The sequence below is a fragment of the Callithrix jacchus genome, chromosome 5 (assembly GCF_049354715.1).
Source record: "Callithrix jacchus isolate 240 chromosome 5, calJac240_pri, whole genome shotgun sequence".
NCBI classification, from domain to species: Eukaryota; Metazoa; Chordata; class Mammalia; order Primates; family Cebidae; genus Callithrix; species Callithrix jacchus.
Genome location: NC_133506.1, coordinates 23,587,160 through 23,607,543, shown reverse-complemented (window position 1 = coordinate 23,607,543; position 20,384 = coordinate 23,587,160). Strand labels below are relative to the sequence as shown.

The window sequence follows — 20,384 nt, the reverse complement described above, 5'->3', positions numbered from 1 at the left end:
AGATGCATTTTATTTGATGGTATGGAGCCTCCCTTGTATGAAAGGAAGTTGTCAGAATGAAGAGTCCAGCTCCATGTGACCCTTATAACATGAACATGAACCACAATAGTCATTTTTATTTATACACCTTGTTATTGGAATCTTTTTCTTTTCTTTCTTTTTTGTTTTTGAGATGGAGTCTCACTCTGTTGCCCAGGCTGGAGTGCAGTGATGTAATCTTGGCTTACTGCAACCTCCATCTCCCGAATTAAAGTAATTCTCATGCCTCAGCCTCTTGAGTAGCTGGGATTACAGGTGCCTACCATCATGCCTGGCTAATTTTTTTGTATTTTTAGTAGAGACAGGATTTCACCATGTGGGCCAGGCTGGTCTGGAACTTTTGACCTCAAGTGATCTGCCTGCCTCGGCCTCCGTAAAGTTCTGGGACTACAGGTTGGAATCTTGTTCAATGTTTTTTAAACATTGTTTATATAAAGTAAGAATTTAATGGTGATTTGATTGGATCACTCAAATTACTACATGTGAAGGAAAGCATTTGGAAAATTCTAGGTGCAGCTTCTTGTTCTTAACTTTTTATTAGGTTGAAAGAATGCAGGCAAAAAGAAAGATCTTTTTTAAACTAAACTGAGGAACTCATTGGAAGAAACCTTACATAGACAGAAAACCTTTAATTTATTAAAACTTTACATTTTCTCTCTGAAAAATGTCTTCAGAGGTTTTGGTATGCCATATAGTTGCCTTATATTTTATAATCTTTTCTCCTGTTCCTTTTATGACCTATTACCACTGCTGTATTTAGGGAGTATTTTTGTTGCTGTAATTTTGGGGATGAGGATGGAAAAGACAGTTAAGTCTATATTAGAACACATTGCAGATAAAATTTTTGATACATAATGTATTACAATAAAATGCGAATTCAATTTAAAATAATTTATTGTGCTATGAAGCTATAAATCATTTTGAGACAATATAGGCTTATCCTAAATTAATTAAATTTGTGATGCTTAATAAAAACAGCAGGTGTTCTTAAATGCCCATTAAACATCTCTGTATCCATTTTTCTGGGAGTATTGCTCTATTCCTAGAATATTCTATTCGAGGTATTTCTGTGGTTCATTGAGAATATTATTCATATCTAAGTTTCATTTCGAGGGTTATTTTTTTAAGCACAGCTAAATGAAAATCAGCTTCTACTTTTAATAATTTTCTGTCTTTGCCATTGCAAAGAGTCATGTGCATCAGTCTTTAAAGCACCATTTTAGTAAAGCAAAAGATCTTGACATGTATTTGATTCTTCTATGCAGATTTAGATATGTGGATATATGTAGTAGTTTGTATATGTGAATTTTTATTGAGGTATTATATATACCAAAAAATTGCAAGTTATATGTATATAGTTCAGTGAGTTTTCATAAGCTAAATTCACCCATGTAACCTGCTTCTACCTTAAGAGACAGTCCAACACTAGTACCCTGGAAGCCCCCCACTTAATCCTTCTTTTCAGGAGCTACTCCCCTTTCTCTCAAGGGTAGCCCCTGTCCTGACCTCCACAGGCCTTGTTAGTTTTTATTTTTGCCTGTTTTTGTTCTATATGTAAATGAAAAATATTCACTCCTTTTATCTCACTTCTTTCAGTCAATGTTATATTTGTGAGAGTTACCCATGTTGTTTTGTGTAGTAGTAGATTCATCTGTTCTCACCGCTAAGTTGTCTTCCGTCATACAAACATGTTGCAGCTCATTTGTCCATTGTACTTTCGATGGGCATTTGAGGGATTTCCTATTTGGGGCTGTTCGTGCTTTGTGGACTTTAGATGTCTTTCAGTTAACATATAGCTACATTTCCATTAGATTTATGTCTACAAGTGGAATTGATGAGTGAGAAGGAGTGCATATATTCAGTTTTAGTAGATATTGCCAAGCAATTTTCTAAAAGTAGTTGTGCCAGTTAATAGACCACCATAAGTGTATAAAAGTGCTGGTCCAGATCTTGGCAACACTTAGTATTGTCTAGTTTTCATTGTAATCATCCTAATGGATGCATACCAGAATCACAGAATAACTTTTCTTTCTACTTCTCAGGCAATTGATGAAGCTGGATATTTGAATATCTTCTTTTTTCAAGTGTTCTCTTTTATTTTATATATATATATACGTATATATATATATATATATACGTATATATATATATACGTATATATATAAAATACGTATATATATATATAAAATAAATATAAATTTTTTTTTTTTGAGGTGGAGTTTCGCTCTTGTTACCCAGACTGGAGTGCAATGGCATGATCTCGGCTCATCGCAACCTCCGCCTCCTGGGTTCAGACAATTCTCCTGCCTCAGCCTCCTGAGTAGCTGGGATTACAGGCATGCGCCACCATGCCCAGCTAATTTTTTGTATTTTTAGTAGAGATGGTGTTTCACCATGTTGACCAGGATGGTCTCGATCTCTTGACCTCGTGATCCACCCACCTCAGCTTCCCAAAGTGCTGGGATTACAGCGTGAGCCACCACGCCCGGCCCTCTTTTATTATATTTTAAACATATTTTTAGATCTTTCTGCATTTAATTTGGCAGAGAGAAAATGTCTCTTGACTCCCTCATGTCTCTTGAATGTATCTGGAGGTAACAAGTAAATCAAATGGTACAGAAATGAAAAACAACCCGAGATGGGAAGCAAAGAAGATGATAGGAAGGGAAGATGAAAGTAGAATGAATCATGCACTTTTGTAGCTGAGGTGAAAGACAAATTTTAAATAATAAAAGTATCATTACGTGTAAACTTTTAAAGAAGACACATCTCGGATAGGCTCACAAAGTAAAATTAAATTATATGGTGTTTTTAAGAATGGATAAAGGCTTACCAGTGAATTCAAGAGGAGAGACAGTGGTGCAGAAACAGCATTGTGTGAGCTCAAAAAAAGAGCACTTTATCATGACAGAGGGTGCAACTCACAATTAAAATCAGATGTGACATCAACTTTCGTAAGTGAAAAAAACAACAAAACTGTTCGAAATAGCAGGAGACAGAGCCACACATGTTTGTCACAGGAAACTCTTCTTTCTCATTCTGTGGAAGCTCATGTAGACAAAAGTAAAGACCTAGCATATTTACATAACATAATGAAAATTTGCTCTAATCAGTACAGACTAGGGAAAAGATCGCTGTTCATGAGACAAGACTACCTTCTTTATTAGGAAAAGAGGTTCTGTGAAAACGTAAGACAACACTACAAAACAGCAGGAAAGGGAGCAAAGAATGCGAACACAGTCCACAGGAAGAAAGAGTTTCAGATGCTTTTTGTACCTATGAAAGTATGTTCAATGTCACTGAAATATAATAAATGCAGATTTTAAGAATAGTTAAATGGGTATATGTATACATGTTCGTGGGTACATCAAGCAGTGGACCTTAGATTTATGTATTTAGCTGTGTGTAAATGATACCTCCAAATTCTTTAAAAGCAGGATGTCCTTTCACCTGTTGGGCAAGAGCAAAATTGATCATACAGTATGTTGATGATATTGATGGGGGGTGAGGCAAGGGGCACTTGTGTACATTGTTAGTAGAATTGCCATTATTACAGTTTCGCAATAGTGTTTTTGAGGTAGTGTTACTCTTGATTTAACAACATATGAACTTAGTCTGAATATTATTTGATTCGGAACGTTTTTCTTCTAAAAACACACTTTGCAAAGAATAATTTAATTGAAAGTGGTACTTTTATAAACGATTTGTTTTCAAAGGATTTGGGAAGGTTGTTCTTTACATGTACTTAAAAATAATGTTCCAGAAGGGCTGGTGGTCATGAGTCTTTGTGCTTTTATTCAGTCAGTGATTATCTACTGACTCGATAATGTGGCAGAAATGTTTCAGCTTTGATTGTCAATAAAAAGTCTCAACAGTGGGTTCTGTAAAATTACCCACGTTATAAAGGGCTTTCTAATTGTTTTGAAAATTGTCAACCACATATAAACAATGCAGTAATACTAACATCTGCCACTTTCATTTCTTCAATGAAACATATTTATTGAGTACCATCTGTGTGCAAGACAACATGTTAGATCCAATGATGCATTGTAGTAATGTGCTAACAAAGCTCCCTTTTCTTCACTGAGGATGGTTTGACCTTGGGTTAACTTTCTGGCTTCATTCTATGCAAATCAGATAAAAGTGGGATGACACCTGTCTAACTAGGCAACATTTCTAATGATGAAAATGACCCCTAATTGGAGAATTACATCTGGATTAGGATGAACTACCTATATACTGTTAACTTCTGCTGAGAAACCGTAGCTTTGGGTTTCCTGGAGGGCAGTGACTCTTGTAAAAGGGTGTATCCCTTGTGGGGACCCTGGAAGATGTGCCTATGGCATTTTTAAAAGAGATACTGGGTCCTGCAGGCATGGGCTTCTAACCAGGGGTGGGTCTCACAGATGAGCATGTGAATCTTGACCCCTCACATATGAATGGTTACTCAGGAAGGCCAAAAACAATAGCTCAGGGACATCTGTGAGGACTACTGCACAGTGTGTCACAAAGACCTTGCCCACCAAGATGAACACCTATGCTCCCTTCTGGCCGGCTCAGCTTTCTGTTCAGTACACAGATGCCAGGTGTGGCCCACAGTAGTCTTTGTAGTTTCAAAGTTTAACTGTGCCTAAGAAGACCACCTTGTGGGGGTTTTTGTTTGATGAGAAATTGAAAAGTAAATAGGTCTTTAAATAAATGCTGCCATATCTGGGGAGGACAATTTGGCAATTATAAAAAATAAAAACCATACATATAGATGACTCACAAATTCTTCCCTAGGAATTTATTCTATTGATAGAGCCATGTATACTGTAGGCAATGGGCATAACGATAGTCCTCCTAAAAGATTAAGAAAAATACATTAATGTTAATAGGAGAGCACTAACACAAATCATAGAACATCTATACAGTGAAATATTGTGTAATGGAATTGGAATTGTTAAAAAGAATGAAGCAGTTTTATTTTTACTGAATTTTCTCCAAGATATATTGTTCAGTTAAAAAGGCAATATCCAGAACAGTGTTTTTATCCCACTTATATTTAAAAACACAACAAAAACATGCTTGCATATGACCAGACTAACTGTAAGTTTACACAACCAAATTGGGAAAAAGTGATTGCCCGTGGGTGGGTGGGAGGGATACTCTCTGTCTTTTTTCTTCCTAGGGATCTCTTAGGCCATGAGAAAAGGAGGCAGAATATGAAGCAGTGTCCCTGCCACTCAGGTCAGGGAGTCACATGTTGCGAGTGCAGTTGAGGCCCCATCCTTGCTCTGTTTCCCTCTCCTGTCTCTGTCTGCTTGTCCTGCTCGGTTCTAAACTGATTTTGGTATTTATCATTCTCACATCAATCTTTACACTTCTTCGACAGGGATAAGGAAGTTGATCTAGAGACTGTCATGTAGCCACGCCATATGGGGTGTACCATCAGCAGTGAAAATAAATGCGTTTCATTTTCATATATCAACAAGGACAAATATCGGATGCCTGCGGTTGAGCAAGACTTAGGCATCACCCCTTTTGAATGTTGTACTCTGTACATATTAAAACAGATGAATTCTTAAGGTCTCGGGATTTAGATTGTGTTTGATTTTGGTAAAATGTCAGTATGTTACATCTTTTCCTTTGCTGATTTGTATTGCCAATGTAGGTTTACTGGGATGCCATGGTTTTGAATCTTATGAGATGTATCCCATGAAATAAAGACTTGGTGATAATCAACGCTTTTTGGCAGGGTGTAGGACATTACTTTTTACTTTTAGTAGTTGCTGTGAAATTTTGGATAATTTACTCTATTCAGGAAAAAAATCTCCTGGATAATTGCTGTTTATTAATTGCTGATTTCTTTATGGTTTATATTGTAGATTGCCCTCTTAGACTCCCCCACAGCTTTAAGTATGGAGGAAAAACTGCAGCAGAATGAAGCAAGAGTAAGTGATACTTTGACTTATTTGTTAAAATAGTGTCTTTTACTATTATTTTAAGTGCATGCTTTTTTCGGACTCATTTGAGATGCCTTCTTCTTCTTTACTGCACTTAGCCTCCTCCCTCCTTGGCAGTCATTTTGAAAGAAGCATAATAGATGACTTTTTATGTATTGCAGCACGTTCTCTGCAGTTAAATAAATGGGATTTGTCTGGCGCACGGTTAGTTGCAGTTAAATGGACATGCAGATCCTTCAAAGCAGTGAGGCTGCTCAGGTCATCGGAGTTGACTGGAGCGAGGCTGTGTTTTCCTGAAACAGTGGTGGTCCCCATGGCCTCACAGTGACCACCCTTCAGCTTTTTGTTGTTTCCAGTGGGAAGAGTGGCACCTGAGGAATCTGATTACTCTTGTTAGGTGCTTAGTTTCCGTGAAGCTAGATGAGATTTGAGATGGGAGAGGGTGACACTGAGTAACCAGAAAGAGAAGAGCTCTGGAGCTGTTACTGGCTGAAGCCAATGTGTGTGCTCCTGCCTTTGAGAAACCAGTTTTATGGCTGACCTGCTTTCATACTTTATTTTTTTTAAACTTCTGTGAAAAGAGAAACAGACATTCGAGCAATTTTTGGAGTTGATTCTGTTCATGGTGCTGAATGGTTAAAACAGATTGAAAAAGAAAATTGGATTCTGTTGGTAAAAGCTTTTTCAAGAATACACAATATGGAAGATAAAAACTGGGGTGTAGTTAGGAACTTGCTGACATATCTAGGATAATTATGCTGATTAATACTGTTAGTATATTACCGGATAATAACAGTAAATACATTAATTTCTTAATCCTTATTTTTAAATGAAATTTTATGTATTAGTGCTTCAAATTCGAATCTGGAGTTCTGCAATTTAAACTGTATTTGGATATAGTCTGAAATTATTTCTTAACAACAGTTTTCATGAATACAAAGTAAGTTAATGAAACCAATAAACATATTAATTTGAATGTATTATACATGCTGTGACAGAAATGCCTATCTTGTTTCTAACATTTTCAAAATTATCATCTAGTGTTTTTGCTGACCCATTTTAATTGTTTGCAATTTGCTTGCATATAAATGTCATCTGTTAGAAGTAGCACGTTTGCATTTTTTAATTAATGTTTTAAGTGGTTATTATTTCATTTAAATATAAATAAAATAAATCAAAGACATACTTACTTTTTCTAAGCTAGAATTGTTTGAATTCAGAAAGGATTGATTTGCTCACATTTCCTCAATGAGAAACCTATCTGTTGGTGAAATGCAGGGCCATTTATTGTTGGATACTTTGTGTTCTCACGTAAATTGCCAGTGACAGCCTGTTAACTGATGAGTATAGATTAGTAAATTCAACACACCAGGCTTTTCCCCTTCTGGAGGGGGAGAAGGCATAAGAATAATCCTTCTCTGAAACCTTTTTTTTTTAGACAGAGTCTTGCTCTGTCACCAGGCTGGAATGCAGTGGCAGGATCTCGGCTCACTGTAATCTTTGCCTCCTGGGTTCAAGCAATTTTCCTGTCTCGGCCTCCCAAGTAGCTGACAATAGGCGCATGCCACCATTTCCAGCTAATTTTTGTATTTTTGGTAGAGATGAGGTTTCACCATGTTGGCCAGGATGGTCTTGATCTCCTGACCTCGTGGTCTGCCCCTCGGCCTCTCAGAATCCTGGGATTACAGGAATGAGACACTGTGGTGGGCCCCCTGAAAGCTTTTTCAAAACACAAAGCCAGGAGAGCCTCATGACTTATTGCTGTCAGGAGTCTGTATGGTCGGTATCACTCAAGTGATGAAATGAAGGCCTGGAGTGTAGAACTGGTTTAAGATAAATCAGGACGGTTTTACCAAACCAGTGAAAACAAGCAGGCTGGGTGCAGTGGCTTACGACTGTTATCTCAGCATCTTGGGAGGTGGAGGCAGGAGGATCGCTTGAGCCCAGGAGTTCAAGATCAGCCTGGGTGGCTGATGAGGCCTCCTCATTACAAAAATACAAAAATGATCTGGGTGTGGTCGTGTGCACCTGTAGTCCCAGCTCCTCAGGAGGCTGAGGTGGAAGGATCACTCGAACCCTGAGAGGTAGAGGCTGCACAGTGAGCCATGATTAGGCCACTGTCCTCCAACCCAGGCAACAGAATGAGACTCCATCTCCAAATAAACCCAAAGACAACACCAAGCAAACAAGCAAAACACAGAGTTAGGGAGGCTCTTCCAGTCCTATTTCCTTTGTTTTTCATCTAGAAGGTGATAGATTTTGGCACTATAACTAGTAAAAGAAGTGACATTATTATTATTAATATTTTTTTTTGAGTTAACTTACAAGTCCCACAGTCTTATTTGAGGTAAATTGAGGACCCCTGAATGATTGATTATAGGTGAGTGAGATATATTTCGGTTTTCCTCTTGGATAAACCATCACTGCCGATACTTGTCAATAACTGATAATATTTTTCATTAATACCCTTTCCAGTTGCTATCTTAGGGGCACATAGAAAGTTACTTTATCTTAGCAGTGAGAGTACAAGTAGATGTATTTTGTGCACTCATTTTGTTCTGATTAAATAGGGAAAGTTCCTGCGGAGACCAGGTAGCTTTAATGGGAGGGTGTCTGCTGCTAGGAGCGAGGAGGTGGCAGGAATGATAAAGATGGCGAAAGGAAAAGGCTTGGGAAGGATGAGTTCTCCCGTTTCTGAAGCTACTCTCTTGTAGACCTTGGTCTCTTCCTTTCCACAAAACACATTTTTCATTCATATTTTTTCTACCTCTCAGTTATCACTTTTTGTTTCCTAATGAATTAATTGCTAGGATCATTTAAAAAGTTTTAGGGAACTAACAAAATATTTCCATGAACTTTGAGAAGCAGTTTCCAACTGTGCTGTGTTCAACAGTTGAGCATATTTTCTCCCCTCAGTCAGAGCCAACTGGAAAGAAGTGATTTTTATCAAAAGATTTTTGCTTTTACTAAAAGAGTCAATTAAAGAACCACCTTTTAAAAACCAAAGATAGAATGAGATTTATAAGCTCTATTAATTAGCTACAACAGCAAATTATCTCCTAAAGGAAAACTATAGCATCCAAGGTGATTTAATCACATCTAATTAGAAATAAAAATAAATTACTATTTTTTAGGACCTAAAGGATAATCATGAAAAATTAACCCATTTAATGGGACGTTATTATCCTCGAACTTGTAATTTTGGTAAATAATCCAAGGGAGCAGCTTTTATTTAAGTTCACCATGAAAAAGGCTGTTGTGAAATTCTAGGCAAATTAACAAATTTCTGTCTGTTCTTTCCTTGGCCATAATATAGGTTTTAGCATGAAATCAGCTTTTTTGATTTATCTTTGGTGATGGTTCTTTCAGGGGTAAAAGTTGCTGTCTCATTTAAAAAATTATAGTACATCTTTCCATGAGATATTAGAATTTGGAAATTATTTAGAAGAAAATTATAAACTTTATGAAGTGCTCACATATCTATATTTTTCTTTTTAGGTTCAAGAGTTAACCAAGGAATGGACAAATAAGTGGAATGAAACCCAAAATATTTTGAAAGTAAGGACTAAAAAACTGTGTTCAGTCTTACTATGCTGGATTAAACTGGTAAAACTTTTTTTTTCTTTTTTTAATCTCCAAACATGGCAGTGATATGCTTTGATAAGGTAAGATCACTGGAGCCAATTAGCGACTTTCATGGGATGGGAGTTCTGGTTTGATTTTGAGGAGCTGAGAAAGAAGGCTGTTAGACATTATGGCTGTGTGTTTTAAAAAGTACAGATTATACTGATTTTTAAGATGTTTGCCTTTACCTGTTGGGGTTTTTTCCATTTTTGACTCAGCACATATTAGAACTCTACTTAATATTCAAGAATATCCACTTTGTCTTTCTGCTTCTGTTAAAGCCAATATCAAAGCAACACATTAAATGAAAAAGAAATTCCCATGGCAATATTATAGAATATGCTTGCATAGCATGGCTAGATTTCAGAAATTTCAAAGCTACTAATTTCCTATCAAAATATTTTTCTGCACATCTCAAGGACTAGACTGGGATGGCCTGTGTTTCTGGCAAGACTCAACTTTGAACAGATATGAGCAATAGCCTCCATTTATCATAATGCTTCAAAATACAAGTTTCTTTTTGTTCTTATTTTTTGCTGACTTGGTAGAAAACCTCTTTCATCTGTTAAGAGTCAGCCATGCAGGTCTGAGACACAAATTTGAATTTTGTGCTTTGTTGGTATCTGGCTGACTTTGTGCACAAGAGACAAGAATTCAGAGGCTATTGAATTGAGGTTTGTTTTTGACGTCTTTTGAGGTAACACTTTCCCAAAGAACAGAAATCTCCGTCTGATACTGATGAGACCAGACAGATGAGGTATGACTGAATGTCTTGGCAGAATCCTAACGTGGATCAACTTCGTGTGAGAGTGGCACATCTAGTTACTGTTTCACAGGGTGAGCTTCTGCGGCCTTGGAGCTGCAGGTGAGGTCTGCACCTGACAACTGTTTCAGAGTGCAGGCTCAGCATTATATTATGTAATCGGCTCCTTGCACCATTTAGGCAACTTGGCTTGCTCTGGTGTTAGGAAGATTGTATCTCACGAGATCAGAGTTTGTGCTTAGGTGTTAGATGGTGGTAGGTTTTGATGGTCCTAGAGATATCCTTCCTAGCTACTTTTGTACTGCAAGAAGTGAGGGTTTCTGCATTCAGACTTTTCTCTCTTTCTGATTACAATAATGATGACATATTATTTTGAGGTACTTCTGCAGTGTTTCCTTTGTTGAGAGATTTTTGTGCAGAAAACTGAGCAAAGACTTCATTCATATTTCAGATTAGTCAGATGTGGAGTAGGTTCACCAAAGATTGAACTTGGTTGTTATTTAAGTTATATTCACTCTAAGAGGTGTTGGTGCCTCAGTCCCTGAAGCCCAGGTCATTTGACTTTCCACGATACCATGTAACGTTGCTCAGGAAATTTATCAAAGAGGGAGGACTAAAATCTGCTCTACCTAAGGAAGAAAAGAAATCAAACCATTGGCTATTTGAAAAGTCATTACTAGAAGTAGTGCCCATTAGCACAGGAGGCCGTGCAGCAAGAGAGGAAAAGCTGGAGGCGCGGTCTCTGCTACTACAGCACCCCCATGTCACTGCAGTAGGCCCTTTATAACCTTTCTGTAGAGGCGTCCTGAACTTTTTCTTATGCTCTTTCTTAGGCCTCTGAGGTTAAATCCTCCTTCAGTTCCAATCCTTTTTTAAAAAATAGATCTAATTATTTAATTTTTTGTGACTTTTCATAGGCGAAGGAAAAAAATGTGATGTGTGCTAGGTGTTAAATGTTATGAGAAAGGAGAATGCACTTTCTTTTTTTTTTTTGAGACGGAGTTTCGCTCTTGTTACCCAGGCTGGAGTGCAATGGCGTGATCTCAGCTCACCACAACCTCCACCTCCTGGGTTCAGTCAATTCTCCTGCCTCAGCCTCCTGAGTAGCTGGGATTACAGGCACACGCCACCGTGCGCAGCTGATGTTTTGTAGTTTTTAGTAGAGATGGGGTTTAACCATGTTGACCAGGATGGTCTCAATCTTCCGACCTTGTGATCCACCCGCCTGGGCCTCCCAAAGTGCTGGGACTACAGGCTTGAGCCACTGCACCCGGCTGTGAATGCACTTTCGATGTTTTTCCCTTTCTCGGACTTACTAGCCTGTGTTAGACTTCTCTGCTGGTATATGTGCTTTAAACCTGCAGTTATTTTCTGCTCATGTTTGATGTTTTAAGGGCTGCCTTAAACCCTTATTGGAAGGCAGCGCCTTCTAAGGTGAAGAGGAGAGCTACTCAAATGTTTTTTGTGGAGGCACCGTTTAGAAACTGATTGTTAGTTGTTGGGTTTGCATCTGTGTGGTTTATGTGACCCTTTCCCATATTTCTGCTGTTTGTGTTCTGTCAGTTGTTGTTCAGTAAGGCCACATAAAACCCACCCCAACTCAGTGGCAGTTTCCTGAGTCACGTGCTCATATTCCCTGTTTCAGTTATGAGCCATGAGGTTGGTTTATTGGCATGCATCATGAGGAGTGGCTGCAGAAACCGCCTCTCACGGCAGGGCAGGAGGCTGAAGTCAGTGGGTAGGGCACAGGTCCATTGACATCAGAATTACTCTTGAAAATTCCTTAAATTTCCCTGGAAATCATGAGATGCTAAGCTCTTGGCTACTCAGAAGCATGGAGTGACGTTGTTCCCTTCTTCCTATATCTGGTCTGTGGCTTCCCTTGCCCTGGGTGAGTGGAATCCACGATCCTGCTGAATGAAGATGGAGGGAGAGGGAAAGACTAAGACTGCCGGGTGGGTGTGAGCCCTGACAGCAGGCACCGGCGGCAGCAGAGCTGGTGGCAGCATGGTCATCGTGGCTGGAGCCTTGGGCTTTGATCTGCAGAACTCAAAACTTGGATCTTAGTCTTCAGTTCTGTTTTGGACTCACTGGGTCATGGCACTCAACCTTAACTGTCACATACCCTAGTCCCTAGCTTGGAAATCACAGTGGGTGGTAACCTCTTCCTTATATCCAAGTTAACAGAGGAAGAGAAAATAAAGTTCCGAGTTATTGTGAAAGTAGTTGACAGTAGAACATGTGTTTATCTTAATGAGGCAGGTCTTAGACAGTTGGGTAATGAGAGAGAGTTTTATTATCCTGTGTGGTGTACTCTGGCTTCACTCTCTTGCCCCTTAGCCGACCTTCCTCATCTTTATTACTTTTCATTTTCTAAAGTCCACACATCTTTGCCTGGCCCCTACAGGCACTAATCTCCTTGTCGGTGTCATTTGTCCTAGTTTAGTCCTCTCTGTGCCTGCACTCCTGGAGTCCCCACCCCACCCTGCCGGAGGGCTTGCTGCTGGTCGGTGTGTGCACCAGGGCTGTGGGTTTCCTGCTGTCTCGTGTCCTTTGCCTGTGTCACTCCATCATTCAGGATGTGTCCCTTTCTATGCCTCTATGAAAATCCACCTTGAAGCCCCCTCCCTTGGTCACTCCTCCTCCCCCGGCTTCCCAGTCGGGATGAATTTTCTTTTCCTCTGTACTTCTGCAGCATCTGGTTTTGCTTCTGCCCCAGGATTCTTTGTCCTTTGAATCAGGTGGTATTGGTTTCTTCCTCTTTCTGCCAACTCTTACACACAGAAAAACAGAAGCAGGATCTGGCCAAGGACTGTCTCGTTATCATTCTGCAAGCCAGCTCCTAGCACTCTGCTTCTCATAGAGCAGGCATGTGGGAAAAACTTATGGGATTAGGTTAGTATCAAGAAACAAAAATAAAAACCTTTGTATTAATCTGCTAGGGATGCCAAAACGAAATACCACAGCCTGGATGGCTTAAAAAAATGGACTTCTATTTGCTCTGGAGGTTGGAAGTCCAAGATCAAGGTGCTGGCAGATTTAGCTTCTCCTGAGGCCTCCCTCCTTGGCTTACAGATGGCCCTCTCTTGTCTGTGTCCTCATATGGCCTTTTCTTGTGTGCCTGCAACCTGGTCTCCCTCTGTGTATCTTAGGCTCCTCTTCTTTATTTGTTTGTTTGTTGTGAGATGGAGTTGCGTTCTTGTTGTCCAGCTTGGAGTGCAGTGGTACAATCTTGACTCATTGCAACCTCTGCCTCACATGTTCAAGTGATTCTTGTACCTCAGCCTCCCTAGTAGCTGGCATTACAGGTGCCTGCTATTTTTTGTCTTTTTAGTAGAGATGAGGTTTCACCATGTTAGACAAGCTGGTCTCTAACTCCTGACCTCAGGTGATCCACCTGCCTCGGCTTCCCAAAGTGCTAGAATTACAGGCATGAGCCACCATGCCCAGCCTAAGCTCTTCTTCTTATAAGGACACCAGTCACATTGGATTAGGACCTCCTGATATTCTCATTTTAATCCCCTTAATTAATTAATTTTAACTTAATGAAAGACTGTACCTCCAAATACCGTCACATTCTGAGGTACTAGGGGTTAAGGCTTCAACATGAATTTTAGGGTGACATAATCCAGCCCATAACTACAGCCCAGAACCCTACAAATCTGGTGACCCAGTGGGCAGAGTGACAGGGAGTGTTGAGCAGGCATAGGTCCTTCCCCAGTCATGCTCTTCGCTCTTTTTCATCTTACTTCCTCCTTCCTACTAGAAAGGCTCATGTGTGACTGTGCACTTTTATTCTTGGAGGGAATATGACTGAAGGACAGCTCAGTACTTTATTTGGATCAGTTAGATCCTTACTGTTCAGAGTGTAGTTCATGGATAGCAGTGTCAGCGTCACCCAGGAGCTGGTTAGAAATGCAGGTCCTCAGGCCAGACTCCAGACCTCCTGGATCAGAATCCACATTTTAATAAGACCCCCAGGGGTCAGGTCCGCACCTTCAAGTTTGAGTGCTAATTTTTTTTTTTTCAGAGATAGGGTTTCACTCTGTCACCCAGGCTGGAGTACAGTGGTATGATTATGGCTCACTGCAGTCTGGATCTCCTGGGCTAAAGCGGCTCTCCCACCTCAGCCTCTCAGGCAGCTAGCTGGGACTACAGGCATGCACCAACATGCCTGGCTAAATTTTTTATTTTTTATAGAGATGGGGTTTTACCACATTGGCTAGGCTGGTCTGAAATTACTGGGCTTAAGTAATTCTCCTGCCTCGGCCTCCCAAAGTGCTGGGATGACAGTGCCGATTTAGACTCACTGAGGAAAGGCATAGCAGGCTTCTTAGGCTTCTTTGTCCTCATATCTGTTCTTCTTCTGCTGCTCTGCCCTGTCTCATAGGCTGACCCCTGTGGGCTGCCCTTTTCTGGCCTCCTGGATACCTGTGGAGATTGCAGACAGAAACCATGCCCTCCCCCTTCAGCCTCGCCTGGCATCCCCAGCAGCAGGTGCCTCTTCTCCAAGGTCCCAGCTCCCACAGCAAGGGCTGGCCCTTTGTGGTTGCAGTTCTGCCAGGTGACACAGCCCTGGCCTTGGGGAATACCCCCTCGTGCCTTTTCCCCTCCTGCCTAGGGTGATGCTGGCCTCTGCTGTTGCCAGTTTGTGGGTCGCCTTACTGTTCCCAATGGCTTTCCAGCTGTTCCTTCGGCTAAGAAACCAATTCCTTGTATTAAAATCCCTTAGATTTAAATACTGAAGCAGTTTCTGTTTTGCGGTTAGACCTTTCCTGATGCATCTGATGCCCAAGTGTGTTCCGCATGCAGGCACTGGACTGCACTGCCGGCTCCTCAGAATCTGCTCTGCTCACATACTCTTCCTCTCTTCTTGGGTCTTTCTCGTCTCTTTGTTAGGATGCTGTCCCAGTGAGATTTTCATCCTGGCTAAATTTATCTCAAACTGCAATGATTGTCTTGGAACTGGGAAGTTAGTGTTGTGATAAATCCAGCCTTGACATCAGTGGATTCTTGAGGCCCTTCATATTGGTTCCCCTTTTGCGTGGCTGCAATATTGTGCTAACTGCCTGGTTTTTGAAGTGGTTTACAAAGTGACTACTCAATCCCCCTGCCCTGTGTACCTTTTGGCTTGGCTTTTATAAGACTGCTATGTTTTGTTGCTAATGATTTTTTTTAAAGTGATCCTTTAAGAGGAGGAATCCCCATTTGTTTCTCCATTCCTGCGTTCTCTTTCCCTGCCCCAGTCTTTATGCCCCTTTTGGGTTTATCTGTCCTGCACACGTTTTCATTTCTCTGTTTATGAATGGTTAAAGAAAAAGTGCTCAAGGTGTGTCATCTGGCTTCCAAATAACTCCTTGAGCTCTGTGCTTCAAAATAACTCACAGACAGTTTGGACCACAGTGCCAAGCTGGCAGCCCTTTGACAGATGGTGTGGCAGAAGGGAGAGCTGCCTCTGTGAGTGTCTGTCCAGAGCAGAGCTGCAAAGTGGTGCTTGCAGCCTGAGAGTGCTTTCTGTTTGAATATGGGTTATTCTTCTCATTTTTTAATAAATAAGGTCTCTCTCTCTCTCTTTTTTTTTTTTTCGCTGAAAACATATCCTTTGATTCCTCCAATGTCTGGCTGGCTTTGGTGTTTGCATTGCCCACACAGGGCTTTTGACTGTGGCGTGGCAGGGGGTGGGGAGAGGAGGAAGCAGGTGCTCACATGCAGATGCCTAGCTGGAGAGGCTTTTCCTTGGAAACTGAGCAATTTATGTAAGTTGGATTGAAGTTGTTTTCTGTAGACTTTAATTATGTGGAATTATTAGGTATCTTAGACACTTAACAATCAGTGTTCGTCGAAAACTGAGTTTGGAGGATGGAGCATATTTGGATCCATGTGATCATGGTACCTAATGTAAACGATTGAAGCTTAAATTGCACTGGCGTCTTGATATTCCTTCTCTGGGGGAGTAGGAGGGCAGGATACTACGGGCCCATGGCAGGGGTGGATAATACATCGATGAAAGAGAACTTTTTACTCTTTCAAAATGTTTGGACTAACAAGAAATATAGTAAAATGAGATTGGGATTCTTTTCTGGCTTAAGATTTTCTGAGTTTCAATTTCAAGGGGAGGCATGCTTTCAGCCAGCTTATATCTGTTTTATAATAGAATCAATCCCCTGAACTTTTTGTCTCTGGAAGATTATGGCAACCTATAAAAGAAGTTTTCTCTGGCTGCCTGCAGTTTTCCATTTCGTGGAGAAGACGTGTATTGGGAGTGTAATGGATTCGGAAGCGACTCTTGTAACTGGGGCCGTTGCTCAGCAGGCTCGTGATGGGTCAGGTTTGTGGAACAAGTTTCCTGTGGTCCTCTGGATTCCTGTCGCCCAGAGCACTGAATCCTCTGGTTTCTGGAAAACCGACAGACAAAGCAGGGGGGAGACAACATTTTTTATGGCCTCTCTACTTTAAATGCAGTTAATCTTGACCTCTTCTTGATTCAAACATTGAACCTGGGAATAGATCCGGGGGTTAATTTTATTTATGGTCATCAATTTTCCCTAGATTTTAGATGAAGGTGGAGACATTGCTTTCAGCCATGAGTTACCAGCTTTCTTACTGAAAACTCTTTGGGCATTTGATGCTTCAACATTCTGACCTCAGATAATCACAGATACTCTTTATAGTTTAGTTATCGCCATTCTAAAAACAGAAGGTATTGACTCTGGAGCTCATTCCACTACGTGATGATAATATATTGAGTTTCCAAGTGTTCATCCAAGCAGAGATTGGCTGCAGTGGGAATTTTAGAAGTCAGTGCTCTTTCCCCTTTGGTTTTCATTGTAAAAATCGAGTCAGTACAGTTCAGCCCCTGCGGATTAGTGCAGTGCAGTCCGTGTGTAGGTCATGCCTGTAGGAGCTCAGTCATTCCTGTGAGATGCATTTTTGTAATTTTAAAAAAACTATTTTCAAACTTTTGAAAACTTTTTGGTGAAGAAGAGATAAAAGGTGGTGGGCATCCTTTGACATGCTGACATTCTAATTAACTAGGATTGCTGCCTATGTTGAGAAGGAAATTTCTAGCATTACTGTAAGTTTGAAAATATTCTCCCCATAATAGAGCATCTTTCCCAACTTCCCTCCCTTTATCCCTCACTCCCTTTTTTTCTCACTTCTCCATTAAGCACATGCTTATTGAGAGCATCTTATGTGGTAGACATAGTTTTAGGCGCCGGGTATACCCAGTGAGCAAAACAAAGAATCCTTTCTCTCATGGAAATTACATTCTAGTGCTAGAAGACTTTTTCCCACAACTGGGTATTCTGTAAAGCTCCCATAGTCTCATCTAGTCTTGTCCTCTGACTTCTAACAGAACAGGCCTAAAATACATTTGTTGATAAAATAATATCAGTGTCCTGCTTCCAGATCTCTGACATTTGAAGCTTGGGATTATGTAAAATAAGTAAGACTTTTTCAGTTCTAGTATTTTATTAGTTAAATTTGCTTAAAAAGACAACTTATGCTAAGTGAAATTATATATGTATATATATACATGAGTGTGTCTGTATACACACACTTAAAGCACTTTGAAAAGCCCTTGCAGTATAGAAAGTATTTCGTAAATTGACATCCATTCGGATATAAAGTCCGTGAGGACATGGTTTCTGTCTGTTTTATTTATTGCTTAGTAGGTCTGAACACTGAATAGTTGGTTATAAAGGCCCAGTGTGGCTGTACATTACTGCAGAAGTTATTTCGAGGAACGAGTTCATACATGGAATGACAGCTGTTCCTAGAGATGGGAGGGGATGATATTTAATCCTTCATCTTGTTGTAACTATCCATATGTTTGTCACTCCCTCTGTTAAAGTATAAATTCCTTTAGGTCAGGGAAAACGTTTTGCTTAACTTTGAATCTCTTAAAAATTCTAGTGTCTTGTATAGTAGTTCCTTATAAATGGGAAGTGTTCCATGAATAATTATTGAATTTAGCTTGCGCTCCCATTTTTGAGAAGTTTCAGGACAAGTTTGAGGTTTTCCCATAGAACAAATTGCCCTAAAACCTAGTGGCTTAAACAGACTGATTATTTCCTATAATTTTCTGGTCCAACCTGGCTCGGTGGATTTCTCCTGCCTTTACTCATACCCTGGAGTTGAATGGTCCAGAATGTACTCACATGGCTGGTGGTTGGCTCGATGTCAGCTGGGGATGATTTGTTCTTGTGTCTTTCATCACCCTTCGGTTTAGGTCTTCACATGGTGGTCTCTGGATCCTAAGAATGGCCAGAAAGGATAACCCCAGTGTCCAAGCATCTTTCAGGCTTTCAGTTGCATCTCATTTGCTAATGTCTCATTGGCTAAAGGTAGTCATGGGTACAACCAGAGTCTAGGAGCGAGGGGAAAACCCGAAGGCACAAGTACAGGGAGCTCAATGATTCTTAGCATTTTCTGCAAAAAAATCTGCTATGAGCATCTTTTTTCTTCTCTATTCTCCTTGCCCCTCTGCCTTCTGCTAGCCCCAGTGGTTTGCAGCTTTGTATGTATATGTGTTCCTGTCTTCCCATAGAAGAGAATATTGAAAGGAGGGAGTATTTGGGATAGGGAGTTGCAATGAAGATGACTTGGGAGGATTATGAGATATCATTCGTCTCTCTGCTTTAATTTGCAGACTAGAACAGACGATTTTGAGTCTGTCTGAACAAAAGTCACCATCAGTACCACCATGTGCAAAACTTATCTTTGTAAATGCAGTTACACGTACTATCTCATTGGTTCTTCCTTGATCTTTAAACAAGAAAAAAGATGTTACTGTACTTTATATAGTATGCAGTTGTTAATTTGTCACCCTCTCACCAAAGTTAGACTCTTGAAAGCTAATTTATATCAAACAGTGTTCTTCCTTTTATAAAGTTCTGCTCTTGCAACTGTTTTTAAGATGAAAGGCAAAGTAATAAACAAAGTTCATTGTTCTCTGCAACTGGGACTTGATAATTAATAGGGAAGATGACTGTCAGTGCTATAGCGCTTGGCAGGGTCAGAGGCTGAGCTGAGCTGAGCTATTCACAGAACCAGCTCTGATGTTGTTACTAATGCCAAGCCTACTATATTTTCCATTGCAGTTCTCATATTGAAGGAGCTGCTCATAAATAAAGGGTTTCCAAGTTTATGCTGGTTCTTACTTTTGAATAATATTTCTGGAGAAAAGGCTCAGAAATAATTCATGTGCACCATGTTAAATGTTGGTGCCATGCAGTAAGTTATTTTGAACACATAAGGATTTTTCTTCTGATCTTTTGCAGTGTGGCATGTGTGCTGATGGGCTCTGACTGCATATTTATTGCTGTGGTCTGAGAGGAAAAGATTGACTGGTCATATAGAAGTGTGCTTTGCATACACTTGTAGTTAGTAGATGCTGCATTGTGGAAACTTGGTTTAGTTGGCTAAGAAACTTAAAAAACACCATTTCGTGATACAGATAAGTTAATTGTTTATGTCACCCAGGAACACATTTAACTCACCTTGGAGGATTTCTAAGAGGTGTGAGCTTGGAGAGAAGCAGGTGGCTGGTGGAGCAATAGTGAGCCAGGGAGCAAGGAAATGGTTTTCTGCGTGCCTAGACTAGTAACTTTTGCCTGTGTGTTATTCTGGATCAGTCATTAATGGTTTTTCCGACCTTGGTCACCAGTCACTTTCTGTTTCTCAGAATCTCACTGTAAGATGCCAACAATAGTAGTTTCTATCATATAAGGGGAGTAAGGAGCGCATGGAGAGTGCTGAGGACAGTGTCCAGCACATGGTCAGCACTGTGAGCGTTATAGCAGTGTGATCCATTTTCTCTTGTTAATTTTGTTTACTCTGAATCTATCCTTTTTGATGTAAAACTGGGTTACCAGTAATACCTATCTTCTCAGGTGGGCAGAAAAGAAATGAAATTATGTATGTGGAAACTTTTACAAGTATGTAGTTTTATGCAGATACAAGCTGGTTACTTAGAGATATTTTATCAGGTAGAATTTTATGTTTGTTTA

General features: G+C 40.2%; 1 protein-coding gene across 28 annotated transcripts in view; it reads left to right on the top strand.

The window, feature by feature from the left end:
* KIF16B (kinesin family member 16B) overlaps positions 1-20,384 on the top strand; it is a 295,534-nt gene that overhangs the window by 68,636 nt on the left and 206,514 nt on the right. For all 28 annotated transcript variants that reach the window (XM_008995790.4, XM_078371414.1, XM_003732816.5 and 25 more), the window contains 2 exons: positions 5,907-5,972; positions 9,483-9,542. In XM_008995790.4, coding sequence (XP_008994038.1) covers positions 5,907-5,972; positions 9,483-9,542 — 126 coding nt within the window. The remainder of the gene's footprint in view (positions 1-5,906; positions 5,973-9,482; positions 9,543-20,384) is intronic.